Source organism: Ornithorhynchus anatinus, chromosome 11, assembly GCF_004115215.2.
Source record: "Ornithorhynchus anatinus isolate Pmale09 chromosome 11, mOrnAna1.pri.v4, whole genome shotgun sequence".
In the NCBI taxonomy this organism is placed as follows: domain Eukaryota; kingdom Metazoa; phylum Chordata; class Mammalia; order Monotremata; family Ornithorhynchidae; genus Ornithorhynchus; species Ornithorhynchus anatinus.
Genome location: NC_041738.1, coordinates 60,867,291 through 60,885,894, shown reverse-complemented (window position 1 = coordinate 60,885,894; position 18,604 = coordinate 60,867,291). Strand labels below are relative to the sequence as shown.

General features: G+C 53.5%; 1 protein-coding gene across 1 annotated transcript; it reads right to left on the bottom strand.

Annotated features, from left to right (window-relative positions):
* Positions 1–7,245: 7,245 nt before the first annotated feature.
* HEXIM1 (HEXIM P-TEFb complex subunit 1) lies at positions 7,246–8,303 on the bottom strand. The gene has a single exon (XM_029074581.2). It carries the CDS (start codon positions 8,106–8,108, stop codon positions 7,278–7,280), a length of 831 nt encoding a protein of 276 aa, XP_028930414.1. The 5' UTR covers positions 8,109–8,303; the 3' UTR covers positions 7,246–7,277.
* Between the last annotated feature and the right edge of the window lie 10,301 nt (positions 8,304–18,604).

Genomic DNA, 18,604 nt, shown 5'->3' with positions numbered 1-18,604 from the left:
CTGTGACCCTGTGGCTAGCAGAGGTTCGGGGGGTGGGGCAGAGAAGAGAGGCTGGCTGTGGAAATGGAGTGAATCGACCCAAGGCATGAAGATTTAATTCCATCTGTCCAAGTCCTTACCGTCAGCACAAGGTATGTGGATCAGAGCAGTTCGTTTCACACCCTCGGTCAATATTCCTTCCTCTCCTATCTTCCTGTCCCACCACTTCCCTCATTGGTCGCCCTCTTTGTGGATCAGTAAGTAGCCATCCCTTTTCCACCCCCATCCCCTTTAACTGGGGAAATGTAAAACCATCCTCTTGCATAATCCTTCCCCGTTCCAATCCCTCACACACAAGGTTCGGTCCTCTCCTCCATTCCCCAGTAGTTACAGGTCTCAACAAGACATGAAGGGTTGCTTTTAAAAGGCAAGACTTCCCAAGTCCATTTTGGGTTTCCTCTTCTGAACCTTTACTGTACCATCTGGGGGGAAATTTCCAATGAGGCGTTTCAAAGAGTGGAGCTGTTGCCATTCTCAGAAATAATAATAATGATGGTATTTGTTAAGCACCTTAACTATGTGCCGGGCACTGTACTAAGCGCTGGGGTTGATACAAGCAAATGGGGTTGGACACAGTCCCCGTCCCATGTGGGGCTCACGGTCTCAGTCCCCATTTTACAGATGAGGTAACTGAGGCAGAGAGGAGTTAAGTGACTTGCCCAAGGTCACACAGCAAAATGGCGAAGCCAGGATTAGAACCCATGACCCTCTGACTCCCAGGCCCGTGTTCCATCCACTACGCCATGCTGCTTCTCAGTAAAGATGCTTCCTCACATTCAACGGTCTGAAACAGATGGCTGATCCTACATTGTCCTTCAAATGTCTTTTTGTGTTTATTAATCGTAATAATAGTATTTGTTAAGTGGTTAATAGGTGTCAAGCTCTGTTCTAGGTCTGGGGTAGATACAAGGTAATCAGGTTGTCCCACATGGGGCTCAGTTTTAATCCCCATTTTATAGATGAGGTAACAGGCACAGAGAAGCGACTCACCCGAAGTCACACAGCTGCCAAGTGGTGGAGCCGGGATTAGAACCCACGACTTCTGACTCCCAAGCCTGGGCTCTTGCCACTAAGCCACACTGCTTCTCTTCAGCCCCCAAGCCTTTTGACCCTTCACTCAGAGCCCCAGATCTGTCCAGACAGGATTTTCAGAGGCAAGCTGTACAATTCCCTTCTGAACCCTTTACCCCATCAGTCGGTCGTATTTATTGAGCGCTTCCTATGTCTGCTGCGACACCTTGGGCAAGTCACTTCACCTCTCTTTTTGCTCATTTATCTCATCTGTAAAATGGAGATTGAGACTTTGAGCCCCACATGGGACAGGGATTATGTCCAACTCGATTTGCTTTGCTTAGAGAAGCAGCGTGGCTCAGTGGAAAGAGCACGGGCTTAGGAGTCAGAGGTCATGGGTTTGAATCCCGGCTCTGCCACTTACAGCTGTGTGACTGTAGGCAAGTCACTTGGCTTCTCTGGGCCTCAGTGACCTCATCTATAAAATGGGGATTAACTGTGAGCCTCACATGGGACAACCTGATTACTCTGTACCTACCCCAGCGCCTAGAACAGTGCTCTGCACATAGTAAGCGCTTAACAAATACCAGCGTTATTATTATTTGCTTGTATCCATCCCAGTGCTTAGTACGGTGCTTGGCACATAGCACTTAAATACTATTATTATTATGTGCAGAGCACTGTACTAAGCGCTTTCATTCATTCAGTTGTATTTGAGCACTTACTGTGTGCAAAGAACTGTACTAAGCACTTGGGGGAGTCCAACAGACATTCCCTGCCCACAACGACCTCACAGTCTAGAGGGGGAGATGGACATTAATAGACATAAATAAATTACAGATATCTGCATCCATATATACGTGTGCCATGGGGATGGGAAAGAGGACCAGTGAAGGGAGCAAATCAGGGTGACGCAGAAGGAAGTGGGAGGAGAGGAAAGGAGGGCTTAGTCAGGGAAGGCTTCTTGGAGGAGATGAGCCTTCAATTAGGCTTTGAAGTGGGGGAGAGCAATTATCTGACGGGTGTGAGGAGGGAAGGCGTTCCAGGCCAGAGGTAGGATATGGGTGAGAGGTTGGCTTCAGGATAGATGAGAATGAAGTTCAGAGAGAAGGTTAGCATTACAGGAACCAAGTATAATTATAATGTTGATATTTGTTAAGCGCTTACTATGTGCAGAGCACTGTTCTAAGCGGGGGGGTAGATACAGAGTCATCACGTTGTCCCCCGTGAGGCTCAGTCTTCATCCCCATTTTACAGATGAGGGAACTAAGGCCCAGAGAAGTGAAGTGACTTGCCCACAGTCACACAGCTGCCAAGTGGCAGAGTCTGGATTCGAACCCATGACCTCTGACTCCCAAGCCCGGGCTCTTTCCACTGAGCCACGCTGCTTCTTATGCGGGCTGGGTTGTTAGTAGGAGAGTGATCAGGTGAGGTAGAAATGGGCAAGGTGATTAAGTGCTTTAAAGCCAAGGGTAAGGAGTGAGTTTGACTCACTTGGGAGAGTAAAATACGGAAGAATTAGCAGACGGGTTCCCTGTCGCCCTGGACGTCTTCAAAACCAAGAGCATCTTCCCAGGGGGAATGGTGGATCTCATTTATTTCAAAATACTCTCCCAAGCGCTCAGTGCAGGGCTCTGCACACAGCAAGTGCTCAACAAATACCTCCGATCGATTCAAAGGGTGGCCTCACCAAGATGCCCAGTCCCAACCCGGCCCTCGTGTGAGTTGTGTTGATTTTAGAAGGGTGGATTAGGGAATTCAATATTATTCCCTGGTATTGCCCCCCCAAGTTTCATGCTAAGACGTTTGCCAAAACTGGAATTCTCAAGGCCAAACAAAACGAGGAAAAGGTCGGGGGTGAGGGCGGGAGGCGGGGAGGGGGGTGGAAAGGGGTTGGCACAGCTAGTCATCTGTCAAAATGGCCTCCCACCTTTGGTGTTTTGTTTTTTCCCCCAGTCAGTCAACAACTTGGGGGTTATTAACCCTTCAGTTTCCACACAAGCGGGGTGTGTGTGTGTGTGTGTGTGTGTGTTTTCTAAAGAGCAAATTAAGAGGAAAGGGTATTCCTAAAGACACTTGTCAGTCAACAACATTGGTTTGAGCTCATCCTGGGTGCCAGGCAAAAGATTTGTTCTTTGGGATTCGTGCCATCCTTACCTGCAGCCTGCGTGAGGTGGTGTGGGCCTGCTCGTGTGTCCTTGGGCAAGTCATTTAACTCCTCTGGGCCTCAGTTTCCTCATCTGTAAAACAGAGGCAAAGTACCTGTTCTGTCAGAAGGGTGAGCCCCGCGTGGGAGAGGTACTGCTTCCGATCTGATTATCTTGCATCTTCTTCAGTGCTTAGCAACTAGTACAAGGAAACATCGAAAACACCCTCAGCCCGGCAGATTTTCACTTCCAAAAACCGAGGATGTCCCTCTCCCCCTTCTAGACTGTCAGCTCGTTGTGGGTGGGGAATATGTCTTTATCGTTGTACTGTACTCCGCCAAGCGCTCAGTACAGTGCTCTGCAAAGGGTAAGTGTTCAATAAATAGGATGGAACGAGTGAAAAGCCTTAAGCACTGAAGACATCTCACTCTTAATGGCCCAAGGTCTAGACCCCAGGTCAAGTCAGAGCTGAAACAGCCCCCTGTCCCCGACCCAGAGGGGATCATTCTTCCTCTTACATCTCCTACAGTGGATGTAGCTACTGGTTGGAGGTGGGGGGCTCCCCCCAAAGGCACCGCCCCCTCCCCTCTCCTGTGATGTTATGGTCCAACATGGCATCACACGTGGCCAGGGAAAGCACTTACCCAAAAGATCCCTCTCGACCAACTGGACAGTAGCCAAGGTCCCCAGCTCGGGTATTATACACTGGAGAGAGGTCAGCAGTGGCTTAGGCGGTCAGACTGCCAGGTGCCGGGACTGGGGAAACCAGCTATCGCCCAAGTATTTAGCCATTTGGTTGCCGAATTCATCCCACTCTTCTTTATCCAAGGCTGGGTTCGCCCAGTCCAGCGTTAGCATCTCTGCCCAGAGAGCACAATCTCCCTATGGTCAGGGAATGGGTCACCTCCGATGATTCCCCAGCGCTTGGCACAGCACACTGCATGTAGTGGGCACTCAACACCTTGACTAATACAAAAAAGGGGGCATATGGAAAGGCAGGGCTGGCATTTAGATGGGCACTTTGTGCCTCTGGGAATTCCCTAGGAGTCTGGGGTTTGGCTGCTCAAATTTTTCGGATCAGACTGTGGGTTCTGTTTTTCCACAGCACCATCGGGTGCTGATTGGTGATCTAAGGGGGGGGGCAGTGGGGGGAGGTCTGTTATCCCATTCATTCTCTCTTCCCCTCAGGGCGATGCAGCTTATCCACGGTCTTGTTATTCCCACTGGAGAAAGGGGAGGGGAAGAAAAACAAAAAACCAAACAGAAAACAATCCGAGCAGTCATTCCTGGGCATAGCTAGCCCGGGAAATAGCCATCAAGCTCCGAACCGGACCCCCCCAGCAGGCATCTCCCTCTGCATTCAAAGGCCCGGTCTGTCAGAAAGCAGAGTCCTTTACCAGAAAGTTGTGTGACTCAAAAGTGTAAAACTCATTCTTTAGAATTACGGGCATCCTAGAGATAGGGCAGAATTTTCTCTCATGAGTAATATCTTTCTAGGTTCTTTCCTAGATCCCTCCAGGAGACACAAATCCCCCCTACCCCTGCCAGAGGGAAAAAAAAGGCCTAGACGATTCAACTCAATACCCTGTCGCCGCCTTATTTCTAGGCAGGTGCTGTAAAATCAGAGGGGCTTCTCTGCTCACCGTTGCCTTGCCTGGTGCAAACTTAAAAGGAACCCTCCAGGCGTGTAAAGCCAAGCCAGCAGAGTGCACTGCTGACATTCTCCACCAGCCCAGTTTGCTGCTGCATGATGTCATGTCAGAAAGAAAATTAAAAACACAAAAATGTTTACCAAAATAGACCTTTAATATCGCCCGTCTTTGTCCAGAGGAAGAACCGAATACATTTCCCTAGCAGAACCAAGTCCACTTCACGCCAGCTCGATCCCTAGAATTGGCGTCCCTAGGAATCCCCCGATGGTACAAAATTTTACATTTCAAAAATGCGTTGTGTCACCCAGTTGTCATCCCCCCCCCCCCCCAAATTCATTCCCTTTAGGATGCACAATATAAAGGGGGTGGGGGAGAAATGTCTCAGTCAGGGGAGCGTTTGAGTAGGTTCTCAGGCAGGAATCCCTCAATCTTTACAGTTCCCCCCGTGGTTATACCCGGGGGTCAAGTGCCCCAGTAGGTAAGAAGCAGTCTCCATTGGTAGGACTGTCGGTTGACTGGAGACAAACATAGTTGATAGAGAAGGTAGGCAAACGTGTATAAAATGGCTACCGGTTTGCTATGGCTTTGGAGAGAGGGTCTGTAGGTTTTGGTGAACCACCCTGACTGAGAAGAGGGGTCGGTCGGGGCTGGACACATCACACCAACCTCCACGAGCAGAAAGAGCGAACATTTCAAAGCAACGGCCACTTCCAAAGCACGGTGTGACCTAATCCCCATTTTGCTTCACCGTACTTTGGAGCCAGGCCCGGCGCCGGTGCGGAGGAGAGATTCAACGTCCCTCCTTCGCCTGTCCATCACAGCCCTCCATCAGGCGCCGTCGAACCCGGTTCTGCGTGTGAGTGTTTTTAACACAAAATTTGGCCATAAGATACAAAAATAGCAGTGGCTACCTCGGTGGGGGAGTCAGTCGTGGGTTTGACACTCTCGGAGCTGACCTCACCGAGCAATTAAAAAAGAGGGTATAGCTTTGAATGCAGAGAGGTATGTTCTTTCAAAAAGAAACCTGTTTTTCCCTTCAAGTTATAGCTCAGATCTATCCAATCGAACCATTGCTTTGCCCCCCCACCAAAAAGCCCCTACCAAGGACTTGTTAATAAAAGCATTTTCAGTAACCAAGTTGAGACGGCCTCATTGACGGATGGTGGAAGATTGTTGGAAACCAATGAAACTGGAGGTTGCCATGGGTTCAAGCCAGCAAGCTGCCAAGTTTTGTTTATGTTTATTGTCAACGTAATTTTTTTTTTTCGGAGCGATCATTTGGAAACAGGAAAAGGCAAGACAAGTTTTGGGTTTTAAGGGGGAATACCGTGTTGACAAAACCGAGTTCCTTCCCATTCCCACCCCTATCCCAGACACATACACTCCCCCCTTTCCCCTCAGGATGCAGTTTAAAAGTGCAATAGGTAAGCAGAGACGGCAATTAAATCTCTCCAAGCAGAATTACACTTTGGAACTATTCGGTGCTCTTCCTGGATTGACAGCAAGACTCAGCAGGAGAAAGTAAAAGGAAAACTCACTCTCTCTTTCAGACTTCATATGCTTGGTTCAGTTTTCCGCTTCCCAAACCCCACACTTGCTTTCGAGTCCTCCCCAGCGATACAAACCTCGCTTAAAACTGGATTCCCCCCCCCCCCCGCCAACCTCTCTCTATTCTCTCCTGGAGAAGATCCTTTTGCATGTCTAGAAATCACACCGAAACGCTCTTCCATTTACAAATATTAAATTTATTGTAACTAGAGAATGAATTTATTATTATTTTTTTTTTAAATCCGGATCTGGCCGCTTCCCATCTCCCTGTCGAGGGGCGCCTTTTTTTTTTTTTTTTCCTCCAAAAGAAAAACTTTTGTTTTTGGTTAAGACAGAAGAATGCAGAAAGTGGGTCAAATTTGGTAACGTGCCCCCCAAGTCCACGTTCACCCCCCTCCCTTTTTAATTTTAAAATTTAATTTTTTTTAAAAAAGGGGGGGACACCAAGGGGGGGGTGTAAATGAGGGGGGGGGAGAAGAACCCTTCAAATTCACATAATTAGCAGGGGGGCATCCAGACCACGCATGCGCACACACAGACGCACCCACGCGCGGGGAGGGGGGGGGAAGGAGACGACACACCACATCGTAGCTCAAATTTCCGAAACAAATACAAGGCCGTGGGGGCGGGAAGGAAAAGGACGATGGGGGGGGGGTCGGGGTCGTTTTCTCTCCGAACGGTAAAAAGGTCCGCCGTGTGGCGACGGCCGCCCGCGCGCGCGCACCCCCGCGCGGAAAATGGTACATTCCATCCCGGTAAAAAGGCGGTCCCTTTCCTTTCTTTCCCCCCCCCCCCCGCCCGCGCCGTGCGCGCGCCCGCCCCGCGACGTGCGCGTGCGCGCCGGGCGCGCGGCGGCGGGGGGGGCGCGCGCGCGCGCCGTCTAGTCCCCGAAGTTGTCGAGCGGCGGCCGGTCCTGCAGCTGCTGCAGCTGCTGCTGGTTCTCCCGCAGCAGCCGGAGGTTCTCGGCCCGCAGCCGCTCGACCTCCAGCTCCAGGTCCCTGAGCCGGGGGTCGTCGGGGCCCGGGGGGGGCTTCTTGCCCTCCAGCCGGAGCCGGTTGTTCTCGTCCTCCATCCTGGAGAGGCACTTCTCCAGCTCCAGGTACTCGCGGATGAGGTCCTGCTTGCTCATGTTCTGCAGGCTCTCGGCGTGGTAGCGCTCGTAGGTCTCCGAGAAATCCCGCTGCAGGAACTCGCCGCCGTCGCCGCCCATGCCGTCGCTGCCCCCGTCCTCCTCGCCGGCCTCCTCCACGAAGTCCTCGTCGCTCGTGTCGTCCGACTTGGCGGCCGCCCGCTTGGGGTAGAGGCCCGTCTTCAGGTCGGGCTCCTCCTGGTCGTGGTCGTCCATGAGGAACTGGGTGGTGTTGTAGGGGGCCACGGGCTGGCCCTTGGCGAACATCTCGGCCCGCAGGCGGGAGGCCCGCTGGCTCTGCTTCTCGTCGAACTTCTTCTTCTCCTCCCAGCTCAGCTTGTAGTAGGGCTTCCAGTGCCGCTTCTTCTTGGAGGGCCTCCGGCGGTGCTTCTTCTTGCCCGGCTGCCTCTGCTGCGGCCAGGCCTCGTCCCCCGACGACGCCGCCGCCGCCGCCGCCCGGTCGCCCCCCAGCCCCGGCTCGTTGCCGTTCTGGCCGGCGGCCGGGCGGGCCCCGGCGCCGTCCGAGGACGAGCAGGTCGCAGGGGGTGGCGGCGGGTCCTCCGGCCCCAGGGGCTCGGCCATGGCCGGGGCGAAGGGGAGGCCCGGCCCCGGGACCGGCTCTGCCCCGACGGCGACCGGGGGAGAACTTGGAAGGGTTAACGGCGGGCGCCCGCCGCCGCCGCCGCCGCCGCCAGGAGGCGCTGCTCCTCGGAAAAGCCAAAGCCCGGGGGGGCCCCCCGGGGCGGGGACGAGGGTCGCGGCCTCCAGGCCCGGGGGTCAAAGGTCACCCCCGACGCCGTCCCCCGGGGAGGGGGCCCAGTCCCGCCGCGGAACCCGCACGGGGTTAAGACGCCCCCGACGCCCCCTTCCACGGGTGTTGCTCCAACTGCAGCGTCCCACTCCCTGGCGCCCCGCCTGGGTCTCAGCCGAGGACGGACCAACTCATCTCCCCTGTGGCTGCTCGTCTCCTCCTCCGCTCCTGCTGCTGCTGCTGCTCCTCCTCCTTCCCACGCCCCCTCCCTCTCCGCCGCTTCCGCCTCCTCCGCTTCCCTCTTTCTCTTTTTTTTTTTTTCCCTCCTCCCACCCCCTCTTCCCAACCTGCCTCGTCCACCTGCCAACTTCCAACTGCTGCTCCCCAGCCCTTTGCGCCGCCTTATATAGAGGAGCGGGCGGGCCCCGCCCCCGCGCAGGCGCACGGCCCGCCGCCCCGGGGGCCGCCGGGAGTCGTAGTCCGCCGCCTGCGAGGGGCGCCCGCCCCGCGCGCCGGGACGCGCAGCCAATGGCCGGCCGCGCGGGGGACGCCCTCCGGCCCCGCCCCTTCGGTGGGGAGCGGCCGCCGCCATTGGACGGCGCTCGCCTGTCAGTCAGGGGGGCCGGGGCCAATCGGGAGGCGGCGGGGGGCGGGATCTGGGCGGTACCATTGCCGTTGGCCGGGGGGGGGCGTGGGGGGGGAAGGGACGGCGGGGGAGGCGTTTAGACCGCCTCGGCTGGGGGGCGCAAAGAGGAGCCGCACGGGGACGTCGCGTTCTTTAGGAATAATTTCAAAATGTCTTTCTCTCGGGGAGCTTTCGGGGGCCATAAGCGTCCCTGAGGCGAAAGGTTCAAAATGGTCCGTTCCGGAAAAAATAGTCCCTGGGTTTTGAAATCCCGTTTTCTAGCGGGCATCCAACGGGCTCCCCGGTGGCGAGCGGGGATGCCAGGCCGCCCCTCAAGCCTGGAGAGAGACGGAGGTCTAGAAAAATATATAGAAAACGGGTCTCGAGCGAGCCCGAAGTCGCCTTGTGCGGAAGGACACGGGGCGGAGAGCGAGGGGTTGGGTGGCGGTGCGGCCCGAGAGGGCCGCGGAAGGAGACGTAAACAAATCGAACGAAACGAGTTCCGGCTGAGAGAGGCGCTGGGGCCGCCGCTCCCCGGGGCCTGGGTTCGAGGGGCCTGGGTTCGAGTCCCGCTCGCCCCGGGGAGCAGAATGGGAGGGTCTCCGGCCTCCCCACGGTGCGGGCGGCTTGAGAGGAGGGGGTCTTGTCCAGTCCCGTGCCCCCTAATAATAAATAATAATAATAATAATGTTGGCATTTGTTAAGCGCTTACTATGTGCCAAGCACTGTTCTAAGCGCTGGGGGAGATGCAGAGTCCTGAGGTCGTCCCCCATAGGGCTCACAGTCTTCATCCCCATTTTACAGATGAGGTCCCTGAGGCCCAGAGAAGGGAGGTGACTTGCCCAAGGTCACACAGCAGACAGGTGGCGGAGCGGGGATTAGAACCCACGTCCTCCGAGGCCCGGGTTCTTGCCACCGAGCCACGCCGCTTCTCAAGTAGCCACCTCCCCGGCCTGGCTTGGAGTGATTGACAGGAAGGAGGAGGTGGAGGGGCAGCCCGGGAAGGCTTCCTGGAGGAGGAGGAGGAGGCCCCGTCCAAGAGGGGAGAGCGGAGAGGGGCCGCAAGAGCACAACGTGTCCCTCGATCCTGCCTAAAGACCTCTTCCCCTCGGGAGGGTGGGGTTAGAGGGGGTGTGGGGAGTGTCGCCTCTTTCTAAAAAGGAAGAAGAGGGCGTCCAAAACGTTCCCGTCAGGGCCTGAGGCTTTGCCCTTCCGGCCTAGGAGCTGGGGTGGGAGCTGCTCGGGGGGAGGCCAATTGGGCTGGATGGGGAGGAAGGAAGCTGGACCGCATCCAGGCCGAGGCGAGGCTGCAGCCTGGCCCAGTGGCTAGAACGCAGGCCCGGCAGCCAGAAGGACCTGGGTTCTAATCCCGGCCCCGCCGCTCGTCCGCTGGGTGACCTTGGGCGGGTCGCATCCCTTCTGTAAAATGATAAGACTGGGAGCCCCAGGTGGGACAACCTGATTACCTTGTACCTACCCCAGCGCTTAGAACAGTGCTTGGCACGTAATGATAATAATGATGATGGCATCGGTTAAGCGCTTACTATGTGCCGGGCACTGTGCTAAGCGCTGAGGTAGGTACAAGGTAATCAGGTTGTCCCACGTGGGGCTCCCAGTCTTCATCCCCATTTTCCAGAGGAGGTCAGTGAGGCACAGAGAAGTGAAGCGACTTGCCCCAAATCACACAGCTGAGAAGTGGGGGAGCCGGGATTAGAACCCACAACCTCTGACTCCCCAGCCCGGGCTCTTTCCACTAAGCCATAGAAGGAATTAACAAATACCATGATGATTCTCTGAGCCTCAGTGACCTTATCTGTAAAATGGGGATGAAGACTGAGCCCCATGTGGGACCACCTCATTGTTTTGTATCTCCCCCGGGGCTTAGAACAGTGCTTGGCCCATAGTAAGCGCTTAACAAATACCATGATTAGTATTATTATCCTCTGGGCCTCAGTGACCTCCTCTGGAAAATGGGGATTAAAGGCTGTGAGCCCCATGTGGGAACGCGGACCGTGTCCGACCTGATTAGCTTGGATCTACCCCAGCGCACAGTACGGTGCCTGACATGTAGTAAGCGCTTAAAAAATACCAGAAAAAAAGAAAGGTGCAATGAGGGCAGGCAGAAAGGAAGGGCTAGTCTATACTCTCCCAAGCGCTTAGTACAGTGCTCTGCACAGTATAAGTAGCGCTCAATAAATACGACTGGCTGACCGAGAGAGCCACCTAGGCCTCCTGGACTAGAGCTTGTGATGACGATGATGGTATTTGTTAAGCGCCTACTATGTGCCAAGCACTGTTCTAAGCACTGGGGTAGATACAAAATAATGAGGTGGTCCCACGTGGGGCTCACAGTCTTCATCCCCATTTTTCAGACGAGGTCACCGAGGCACAGAGAGGATAAGTGACTTGCCCAAAGTCAGATAGCTAAGTGGCGGAGCCGCGATTAGAACCCAGGACTTCGGACTCCCAAGCCCGGGCTCTTTCGGCCAAGCCACGCGGCTTCTCTTGTGTTTGGCACAGGCCAAGGGGGGTGGGGGCGTGGGTGAAAAAGTGGGCAAGGGAGGCTGATGTGTGAGCTAAATCAGGACACAAGCCTGGGAGTCAGAAGGACTTGGGTTCTAATCCCGGCTCCGCCTCTTGTCTCCTCTGTGACCCTGGGCAAGTCGCTTCACTTCTCTGTACCTCGGTTTTCTCATCTACAAAATGGGGATTAAAACTGTAAACCTCGTGTAGGACACGGACTGTGTCCGACTGGATTAGCTTGTATCTATCCCAGCGTTAGTCCAGTGCCTGGCACAGAGAAAGCACTTAACAAATTCCATAAAAAATAAAACTGAAAAAACAAGCCCTTGGCCACCCCCTCTGCCCTCCCCCACCAATCTTTCCCACCCACCGGGATTCGGAAAGGAATCTGGTGACCTGTTGATAGTGGTATCTATAATAATGTTGGTATTTGTTAAGCGCTTACTCTGTGCTGAGCACTGTTCTAAGCGCTGGGGTAGACACAAGGGAATCAGGTTGTCCCACGTGGGGCTCACAGTCTTAATCCCCATTTTACAGATGAGGTAACTGAGGCACAGAGAAGTTAAGTGACTTGCCCACAGTCACACAGCCGACAAGTGGCGGAGCTGGGATTCGAACTCATGACCTCTGACTCCAAAGCCCGTGCTCTTTCCACTGAGCCACGCTGCTTCTCTATTAGGTACTTATTACGGGCCAATCATTTTAATAATAATAATGTTGGTATTTGTTAAGCGCTTACTATGTGCCGAGCACTGTTCTAAGCGCTGGGGTAGACACAGGGGAATCGGGCTGTCCCACGTGGGGCTCACGGTCTTCATCCCCATTTGACAGATGAGGTCACTGAGGCAGATACCAACATTATTAAATGAAGGCTGGGCTCGGAGACACAAACCACCGAATCAAGGCGCGGAGCTATTAGGGCAGCAAGACAAGATGGCAGGGAGGTGGAGGAGGGTGGAGGGCGCGATTGCTTCGTGCCCTCCGGCCGCTCCTGTGGACGCGGCCTGCCGGGGTTCAGGGCAGCAGGCAGAGGAGGCTTGCAAGACCGAGCCCTGGGGCAGCTCGGCCTGGTCCTTTTCTAATTTTTTTTTGTTTTTATATACACATATGTATATATATATATATACACGTATACACATATACATATATATACTGAGCATTTACTATGTTCCAGGGACTGTACTGAGCGCTGGGTTAGATGCAAGTTCATCAAGTTGGACACAGACCCTGTCCCACACAGTCTTTATCCCCATTTTACAGACGAGGGCACCGAGAAGTGAAGTGACTTGCCGACGGTCACCCAGCAGACGAGCGGCGGAGCGGGGATTGGAACCCGGGTCCTTCCGACTCCTAGACCCTTGCTCTAGCCCCCAGGCCATGCCGCTTCTACGGAAATATAGATGCGCACACGTATAATGTCTAAGCAAATACGCAGTCACGTGCACAAAGACGTTCTCTTCCAAGAAGCCTTCCCTGATTGAGCCCTCCCCTCTACCCTCTCCGTTCTGCGCCGCCCTGACTTGCTCCTTCATTCTTCCTCCCTCCCTCCTCCCCAAGCACATAGGTATATATCTGTAATTTATTTTTCTATTTACTTATTTAAATTCATGTCGGTCTCCCCCTCTAGGCTGGGAGCTCGGTGTGAGCAGGGAATGCGTTTGTTATATCGTACTCTCCCAAGCCCCTAATTACAGCGCTTTGCACCCGGTAAGCACTCAATAAGTACAATTGAAAGAATGAATTTTCACAGACGTATTGTTCGAATACACGCTCTCAGAGGCACAAGTACATCCTGGACGCACTGCTGCAGACGGACGCACACAGATGTGATGGTGGGATGGAAACACCCAGCTGGTTGTGGAAAGACATATTCCTCCCCTCACTCCTTTATTTATTTTTTTTTCCAAGTGGGGTTTATTAGAACTCACTGTGTGCCAGATATTCGTTCAATTCATTCATTCAATAGTATTTATTGAACGCTTACTATGTGCAGAGCACTGGACTAAGCGCTTGGAACGAACAAGTCGACAACAGATAGAGACGGTCCCTGCCGTTTGACGGGCTCACGGTCTAATCGGGGGAGACGGACAGGCGAGAACGACGGCGATAGATAGAGTCGAGGGGAAGGACATCTCGTAAAAACAATGGCGACTAAATAGAATCAAGAATACTGTATTAAGCACCGGGGTTCATGCAAGCTAATCAAGTTGGACACCGTCCATGTCCCGCGGGCAGGGAATGTGCTAATTCTGTTGTTTCGTACCCTCCCAAGCGCTCAGTACAGTGCTCTGCACATGATAAAGCACTTAATAAATACCATTGACTGAGGCTCACACTCATAATCCCCGTTTTACAGGTGAGGTAACTGAGGCCTAGATATTAAGCGTCCGGTCCAAGGTCACACAGCCGACAAGTGGCGGAGCTGGGATTGGAACCCAGGTCCTTCTTTCAATCGTATTTACTGAGCCGCTTACTGTGCGCAGGGCACCGTACTAAGCGCTCGGAAAGTACAAGTCAGCAACAAATAGCGACAATCACTACCCAAGAAAAGGGTCACAGCCCAGAAGGGGGGGAGACACAACAAAACAGGTACAAGCGAATAGGCATCATCAATATAAATAGAATTATATATACACGTCATTAATAAGATAAAGAGAATATTAAATATGTACATATATACCCAAGTGCTGTGGGGAGGGGAGGAGGAACAGAGGAAAAGGGGGGCTCAGTCTGGGAAGGCCTCCTGGAGGAGGTGAGCTCTCAGTAGGGCTTTGAAGGGGGGAAGAGAGGGAGTTTGGCGCAGGTGAGGAGGGAGGGCGTTCCGGGTCAGAGGTGGGACGTGGGCCGGGGGTCGACGGCGGGACAGGCGAGATGGAGGCCCATTGAGGAGGGGAGGAGCGGAGTGTGCGGGCTGAGCTCCCACTCCCCTGCTCCATCCATTAGCCCACACTCCTCCTCCATTGAGAAGCAGCGTGGCTCAGTGGAAAGAGCCCGGGCTTGGGAGTCCGGGGTCACGGGTTCGAATTCCAGCTCTGCCACTTGTCAGCTGCGTGACTGTGGGCAAGTCACTTCACTTCTCCGGGCCTCAGTGACCTGGTCTCTAGCTGTTGCCGAATTGTCCATTCCAAGCGCTTAGTACAGTGGTCTGCACATAGAAAGCGCTCAATAAATACTATTGAATGAATGAATAAAATGAGGAGGAAGACTGTGAGCCTCACGTGGGACAACCTGATGACCCTGGATCTCCCCCAGTGCTTAGAACAGTGCTCTGCACATAGTAAGTGCTTAACAAATAGCAACATTATTATAGAGAAGCAGCATGGCTTAGTGGAAAGAGCACAGGCTTGGGAGTCAGAGAATGTGGGTTCTAATCCCGGCTCTGCCACTTGTCAGCTGTGTGACTGTGGGCAACTCACTTCACTTCTCTGGGCCTCAGTTACCTCATCTGGAAAAGGCGCTGTGTGACTGTGGACAAGTCCACTAATGGATGTCCAGCAAGGGCTACTTATGTGACTCCCTCCCTCCGCTCTTCTCCCCTCCCCAAAACACTTGGGTATATATGTCCATATTTATTATTCTATTTATCTTACTAAATGTTGGTATTTGTTAAGCGCTTACTATGTGCCGAGCACTGTTCTAAGCGCTGGGGGAGATACGGGGTAATCAGGTCGTCCCACGTGAGGCTCACAGCTAATCCCCATTTTACAGATGAGGGAACTGAGGCACAGAGAAGTTAAGTGACTCGCCCACAGTCACACAGCTGACAAGTGGCAGAGCCGGGAGTCGAACTCACGACCTCTGACTCTGAAGCCCATGCTCTTTTCCACTGAGCCACGCTACTAATAAGGTTGGTATTTATTAAGCGCTTACTATGTGCCAAGCACTGTTCTAGGCGCTGGGGTAGATACAGGGTAATCAGATTGTCCCTCGTGAGGCTCACAGTTAATCCCCATTTTACAGATGAGGGAACTGAGGCACAGAGAAGTTAAGTGACTTGTCCACAGTCACACAGCTGACAAGTGGCAGAGCTGGGAGTCGAACCTATGACCTCTGACTCCGAAGCCCAGGCCTTTTCCACTGAGCCACGCTGCTTCTCAATGTATATGCTTCTCAATGTATATACAATTATATACACTAATGACGTGTATATATAATTCTATTTATATTGATGCTATTAATAACTATTTACTTGTTGCCAATTGTCCAGCTGTCTCCCCCCTTCTAGGCTATGAACCCCATGTTGGTGATGCAGCGTGGCTCAGTGGAAAGAGCCCGGGCTTGGGAGCCAGAGGTCATGGGTTCTAGCCCCGGTTCTGCCCATAGTAAGCGCTTAACAAATACCAACATTATTATTATTGTTAATAAAATGGGGATTAAAACTGTGAGCCCCACGTGGGACAACCTGATCACCTTGTATCCCCCCCCCAGCGCTTAGAAGAGTGCTTTGCACATAGTAAGTGCTTAACCAATACCACTATTATTATTAGGGATTGTCTCTGTGGCTGAATTGTACTTTCCAATCGCTTAGTATAGTGTCCTGCACTGTTTAGAGCTCCACAGCGGGAGTTGGCCGTGGCCTCACAGAAGGGGCCAGATGGGCAACCCTGAGCCAAAGGATGGCGGCTCCTCCTCCATCTTGGATTGGGGGATGAGGGCAGCTCGGCCCACCCTGGCCCCTGCCCTGGGAGGGAACTAGAGTTGGGGAGGAGGCACTGGACAATGTAAAGGGGGCCATGGTGGGGGGAAGGAAGGGAGGAAGGGCCAGCGAGGCGAGGCAATGGGCGCGTGGCCACAAGAAAGGCCCCAACTGGCCTCCTCCCCTCACTAGGCGTGGCTCAGTGGAAAGGGCACAGGCTTTGGAGTCAGAGGTCTTGGGTTCGAATCCCAGCTCTGCCACTTGTCAGCTGTGTGACCGTGGACGAGTCACTTCACTTCTCTGGGCCTCAGTGACCTCATCTGTAAAATGGGGATGAAGACTGGGAGCCCCACGTGGGACAACCTGATTCCCCTGTGTCTACCCCAGCGCTTAGAACAGCGCTCTGCACATAGTAAGCGCTTAACAAATACCAACATTATTATTATTAGGCCTCGCCCAGCTGAGGGGACAAGGCCGCAGGGCCAGGCCGTGACGTCATACGCCGCTGCGTCACGACGGCGCCTCTCCGGGGAGGCGGGGAGGGGGCGTGGCAGAGGGCGGGGTCACACCAGGACGGGAGCGGTGATTGGATCGTGGGATGAAATCGGGGCGTGGCCTCCGCGGTGATTGACAGGTGGCCGCGGCGGGGAGCCGCCGTCGCCTCAGCCCTTCGGACTGCGCTTGCGCCGTACCTCGTCCTCCTAATGTTGCTATTTGTTAAGCGCTTACTAGGCGCAGAGCACTGTTCTAAGCGCTGGGGGAGATACAGGGTCATCAGGTTGGCCCACCTGAGGCTCCCAGTCGTCATCCCCATTTTGCAGATGAGGGAACCGAGGCCCAGAGAAGTGAAGTGACTTGCCCACAGTCACACAGCTGACAAGGGGCAGAGGGGGAATTCGAACCCATGACCTCGGACTCCCCGACTCGGGCTCTTTCCACTGAGACACAGTGTCATTCATTCAGTAGTATTTACTGAGCGCTTACTAGGAGCAGAGCACTGTACTAAGCGCTTGGAATGGACAGTCAGGCAACAGATAGAGACAATCCCGGCCCACGGGCTCACGGGCTAATCGGACAGATAAAAACATGACAACATAATCACGATAAATGGAATCAAGGGGATGTACACCTCATTAACAAAATAAATAGGGTAATAAATAATATCTCCAAATGAGCAGAGTGCTGAGGGGAAGGGAGAGGGGGAGGAGCAGAGGGACAGGGGGCTTAGCTGAGGGGAAGGTGAAGAACATAGTCACTCAGTCCCATTTATTGAGCACTCACTGCATACAGAGCACTGTATTAACCACCCCCGGTCTACCGTGGCTGCTGCTCTCCCCTTGACAGGAAGAATGAGGCAGGAGTGTCCGTCAATAGGCAGGGATGGTCTCTATCTGTTGCCGAATTGTCCATTCCAAGCGCTTAGTGTAGTGCCCTGCACATAGTAAGCGCTCAATAAATACTATTGAATGAATGAATGAATGAGTCCTCTCCGCCTTCCCTCCACGAAGCATTCATTCACTCAGTCGTATTTATTGAGCGCTTACTGTGTGCAGAGTGCTGTACTAAGTGCTTGGAATGTACAATTCATTCATTCACTCATTCAATAATATTTATTGAGCGCTTACTGTGTGCAGAGCACTGTATTCATTCATTCATTCATTCAATAGTATTTATTGAGCGCTTACTATGTGCAGAGCACTGGACTAAGCGCTTGGAATGAACAAGTCGGCAACAGATAGAGACGGTCCCTGCCGTTTGACGGGCTTACGGTCTAATCGGGGGAGACGGACAGACAAGAACAATGGCAATAAGTAGAGTCAAGGGGAAGAACATCTCGTAAAAACAATGGCAACTAAATAGAATCAACTGTACTAAATAGAATCAACTGTACTAAGCGATGTACAATTTGGCCACAGATAGAGACAAACCCTGCCCAATGACGGGTTCACGGTCTAAACGGGGAAGCAGACCCTCTGAACCCCAGATATTCAGCCCCCAAACCCCCACCCCCAGAGAAGACCCCCACTCACCTTCCAGACTGATCCAACTCTGGGTACAAACCCCTCCGTGCCCTCTTCCAGGCGAGATGAGGGCTGGGTGGGGGCACTTTGGTGCCCCTCTCTGCCCCCACATACCCTTCCCCGCATCCAGGCTGGAAAAGTTTTGGGCTCCAAGCTGGACAGGGAGAGATGGAGTTTCCGACAGATCGAAGAAGCCCGAGGGGTTCATGGGCACCAGGGCGACGTTGCAGGCTGTTTCCCCACCACCACCTTGCCCACCTAGGGCAGCAGGCCTCCCCCACTAATAATAATAACGAGAAATTGTGGTTTTCGTTCAGCGCTTCCTCCTGGCCAAGCACTGTGCTAAGCGCTGGGGTGGATACAAGATCATCAGGTCCCACATGGAGCTCACAGTCTAGCTCTCTGTGGGCAGGGATTGTCTTCCCAAGCTTCGTCTAGCACTCTGCACACAGCAGGCGCTTAATCAATACGACTGAACGGGGACTGAATACCCATTTTACAGATGAGGGAACTGAGGCCCAG

Bases quoted from the DNA above. Each gene is read 5' to 3' on its own strand.
- HEXIM1 (XM_029074581.2), bottom strand. From the start codon at position 8,108: ATGGCCGAGCCCCTGGGGCCGGAGGACCCGCCGCCACCCCCTGCGACC.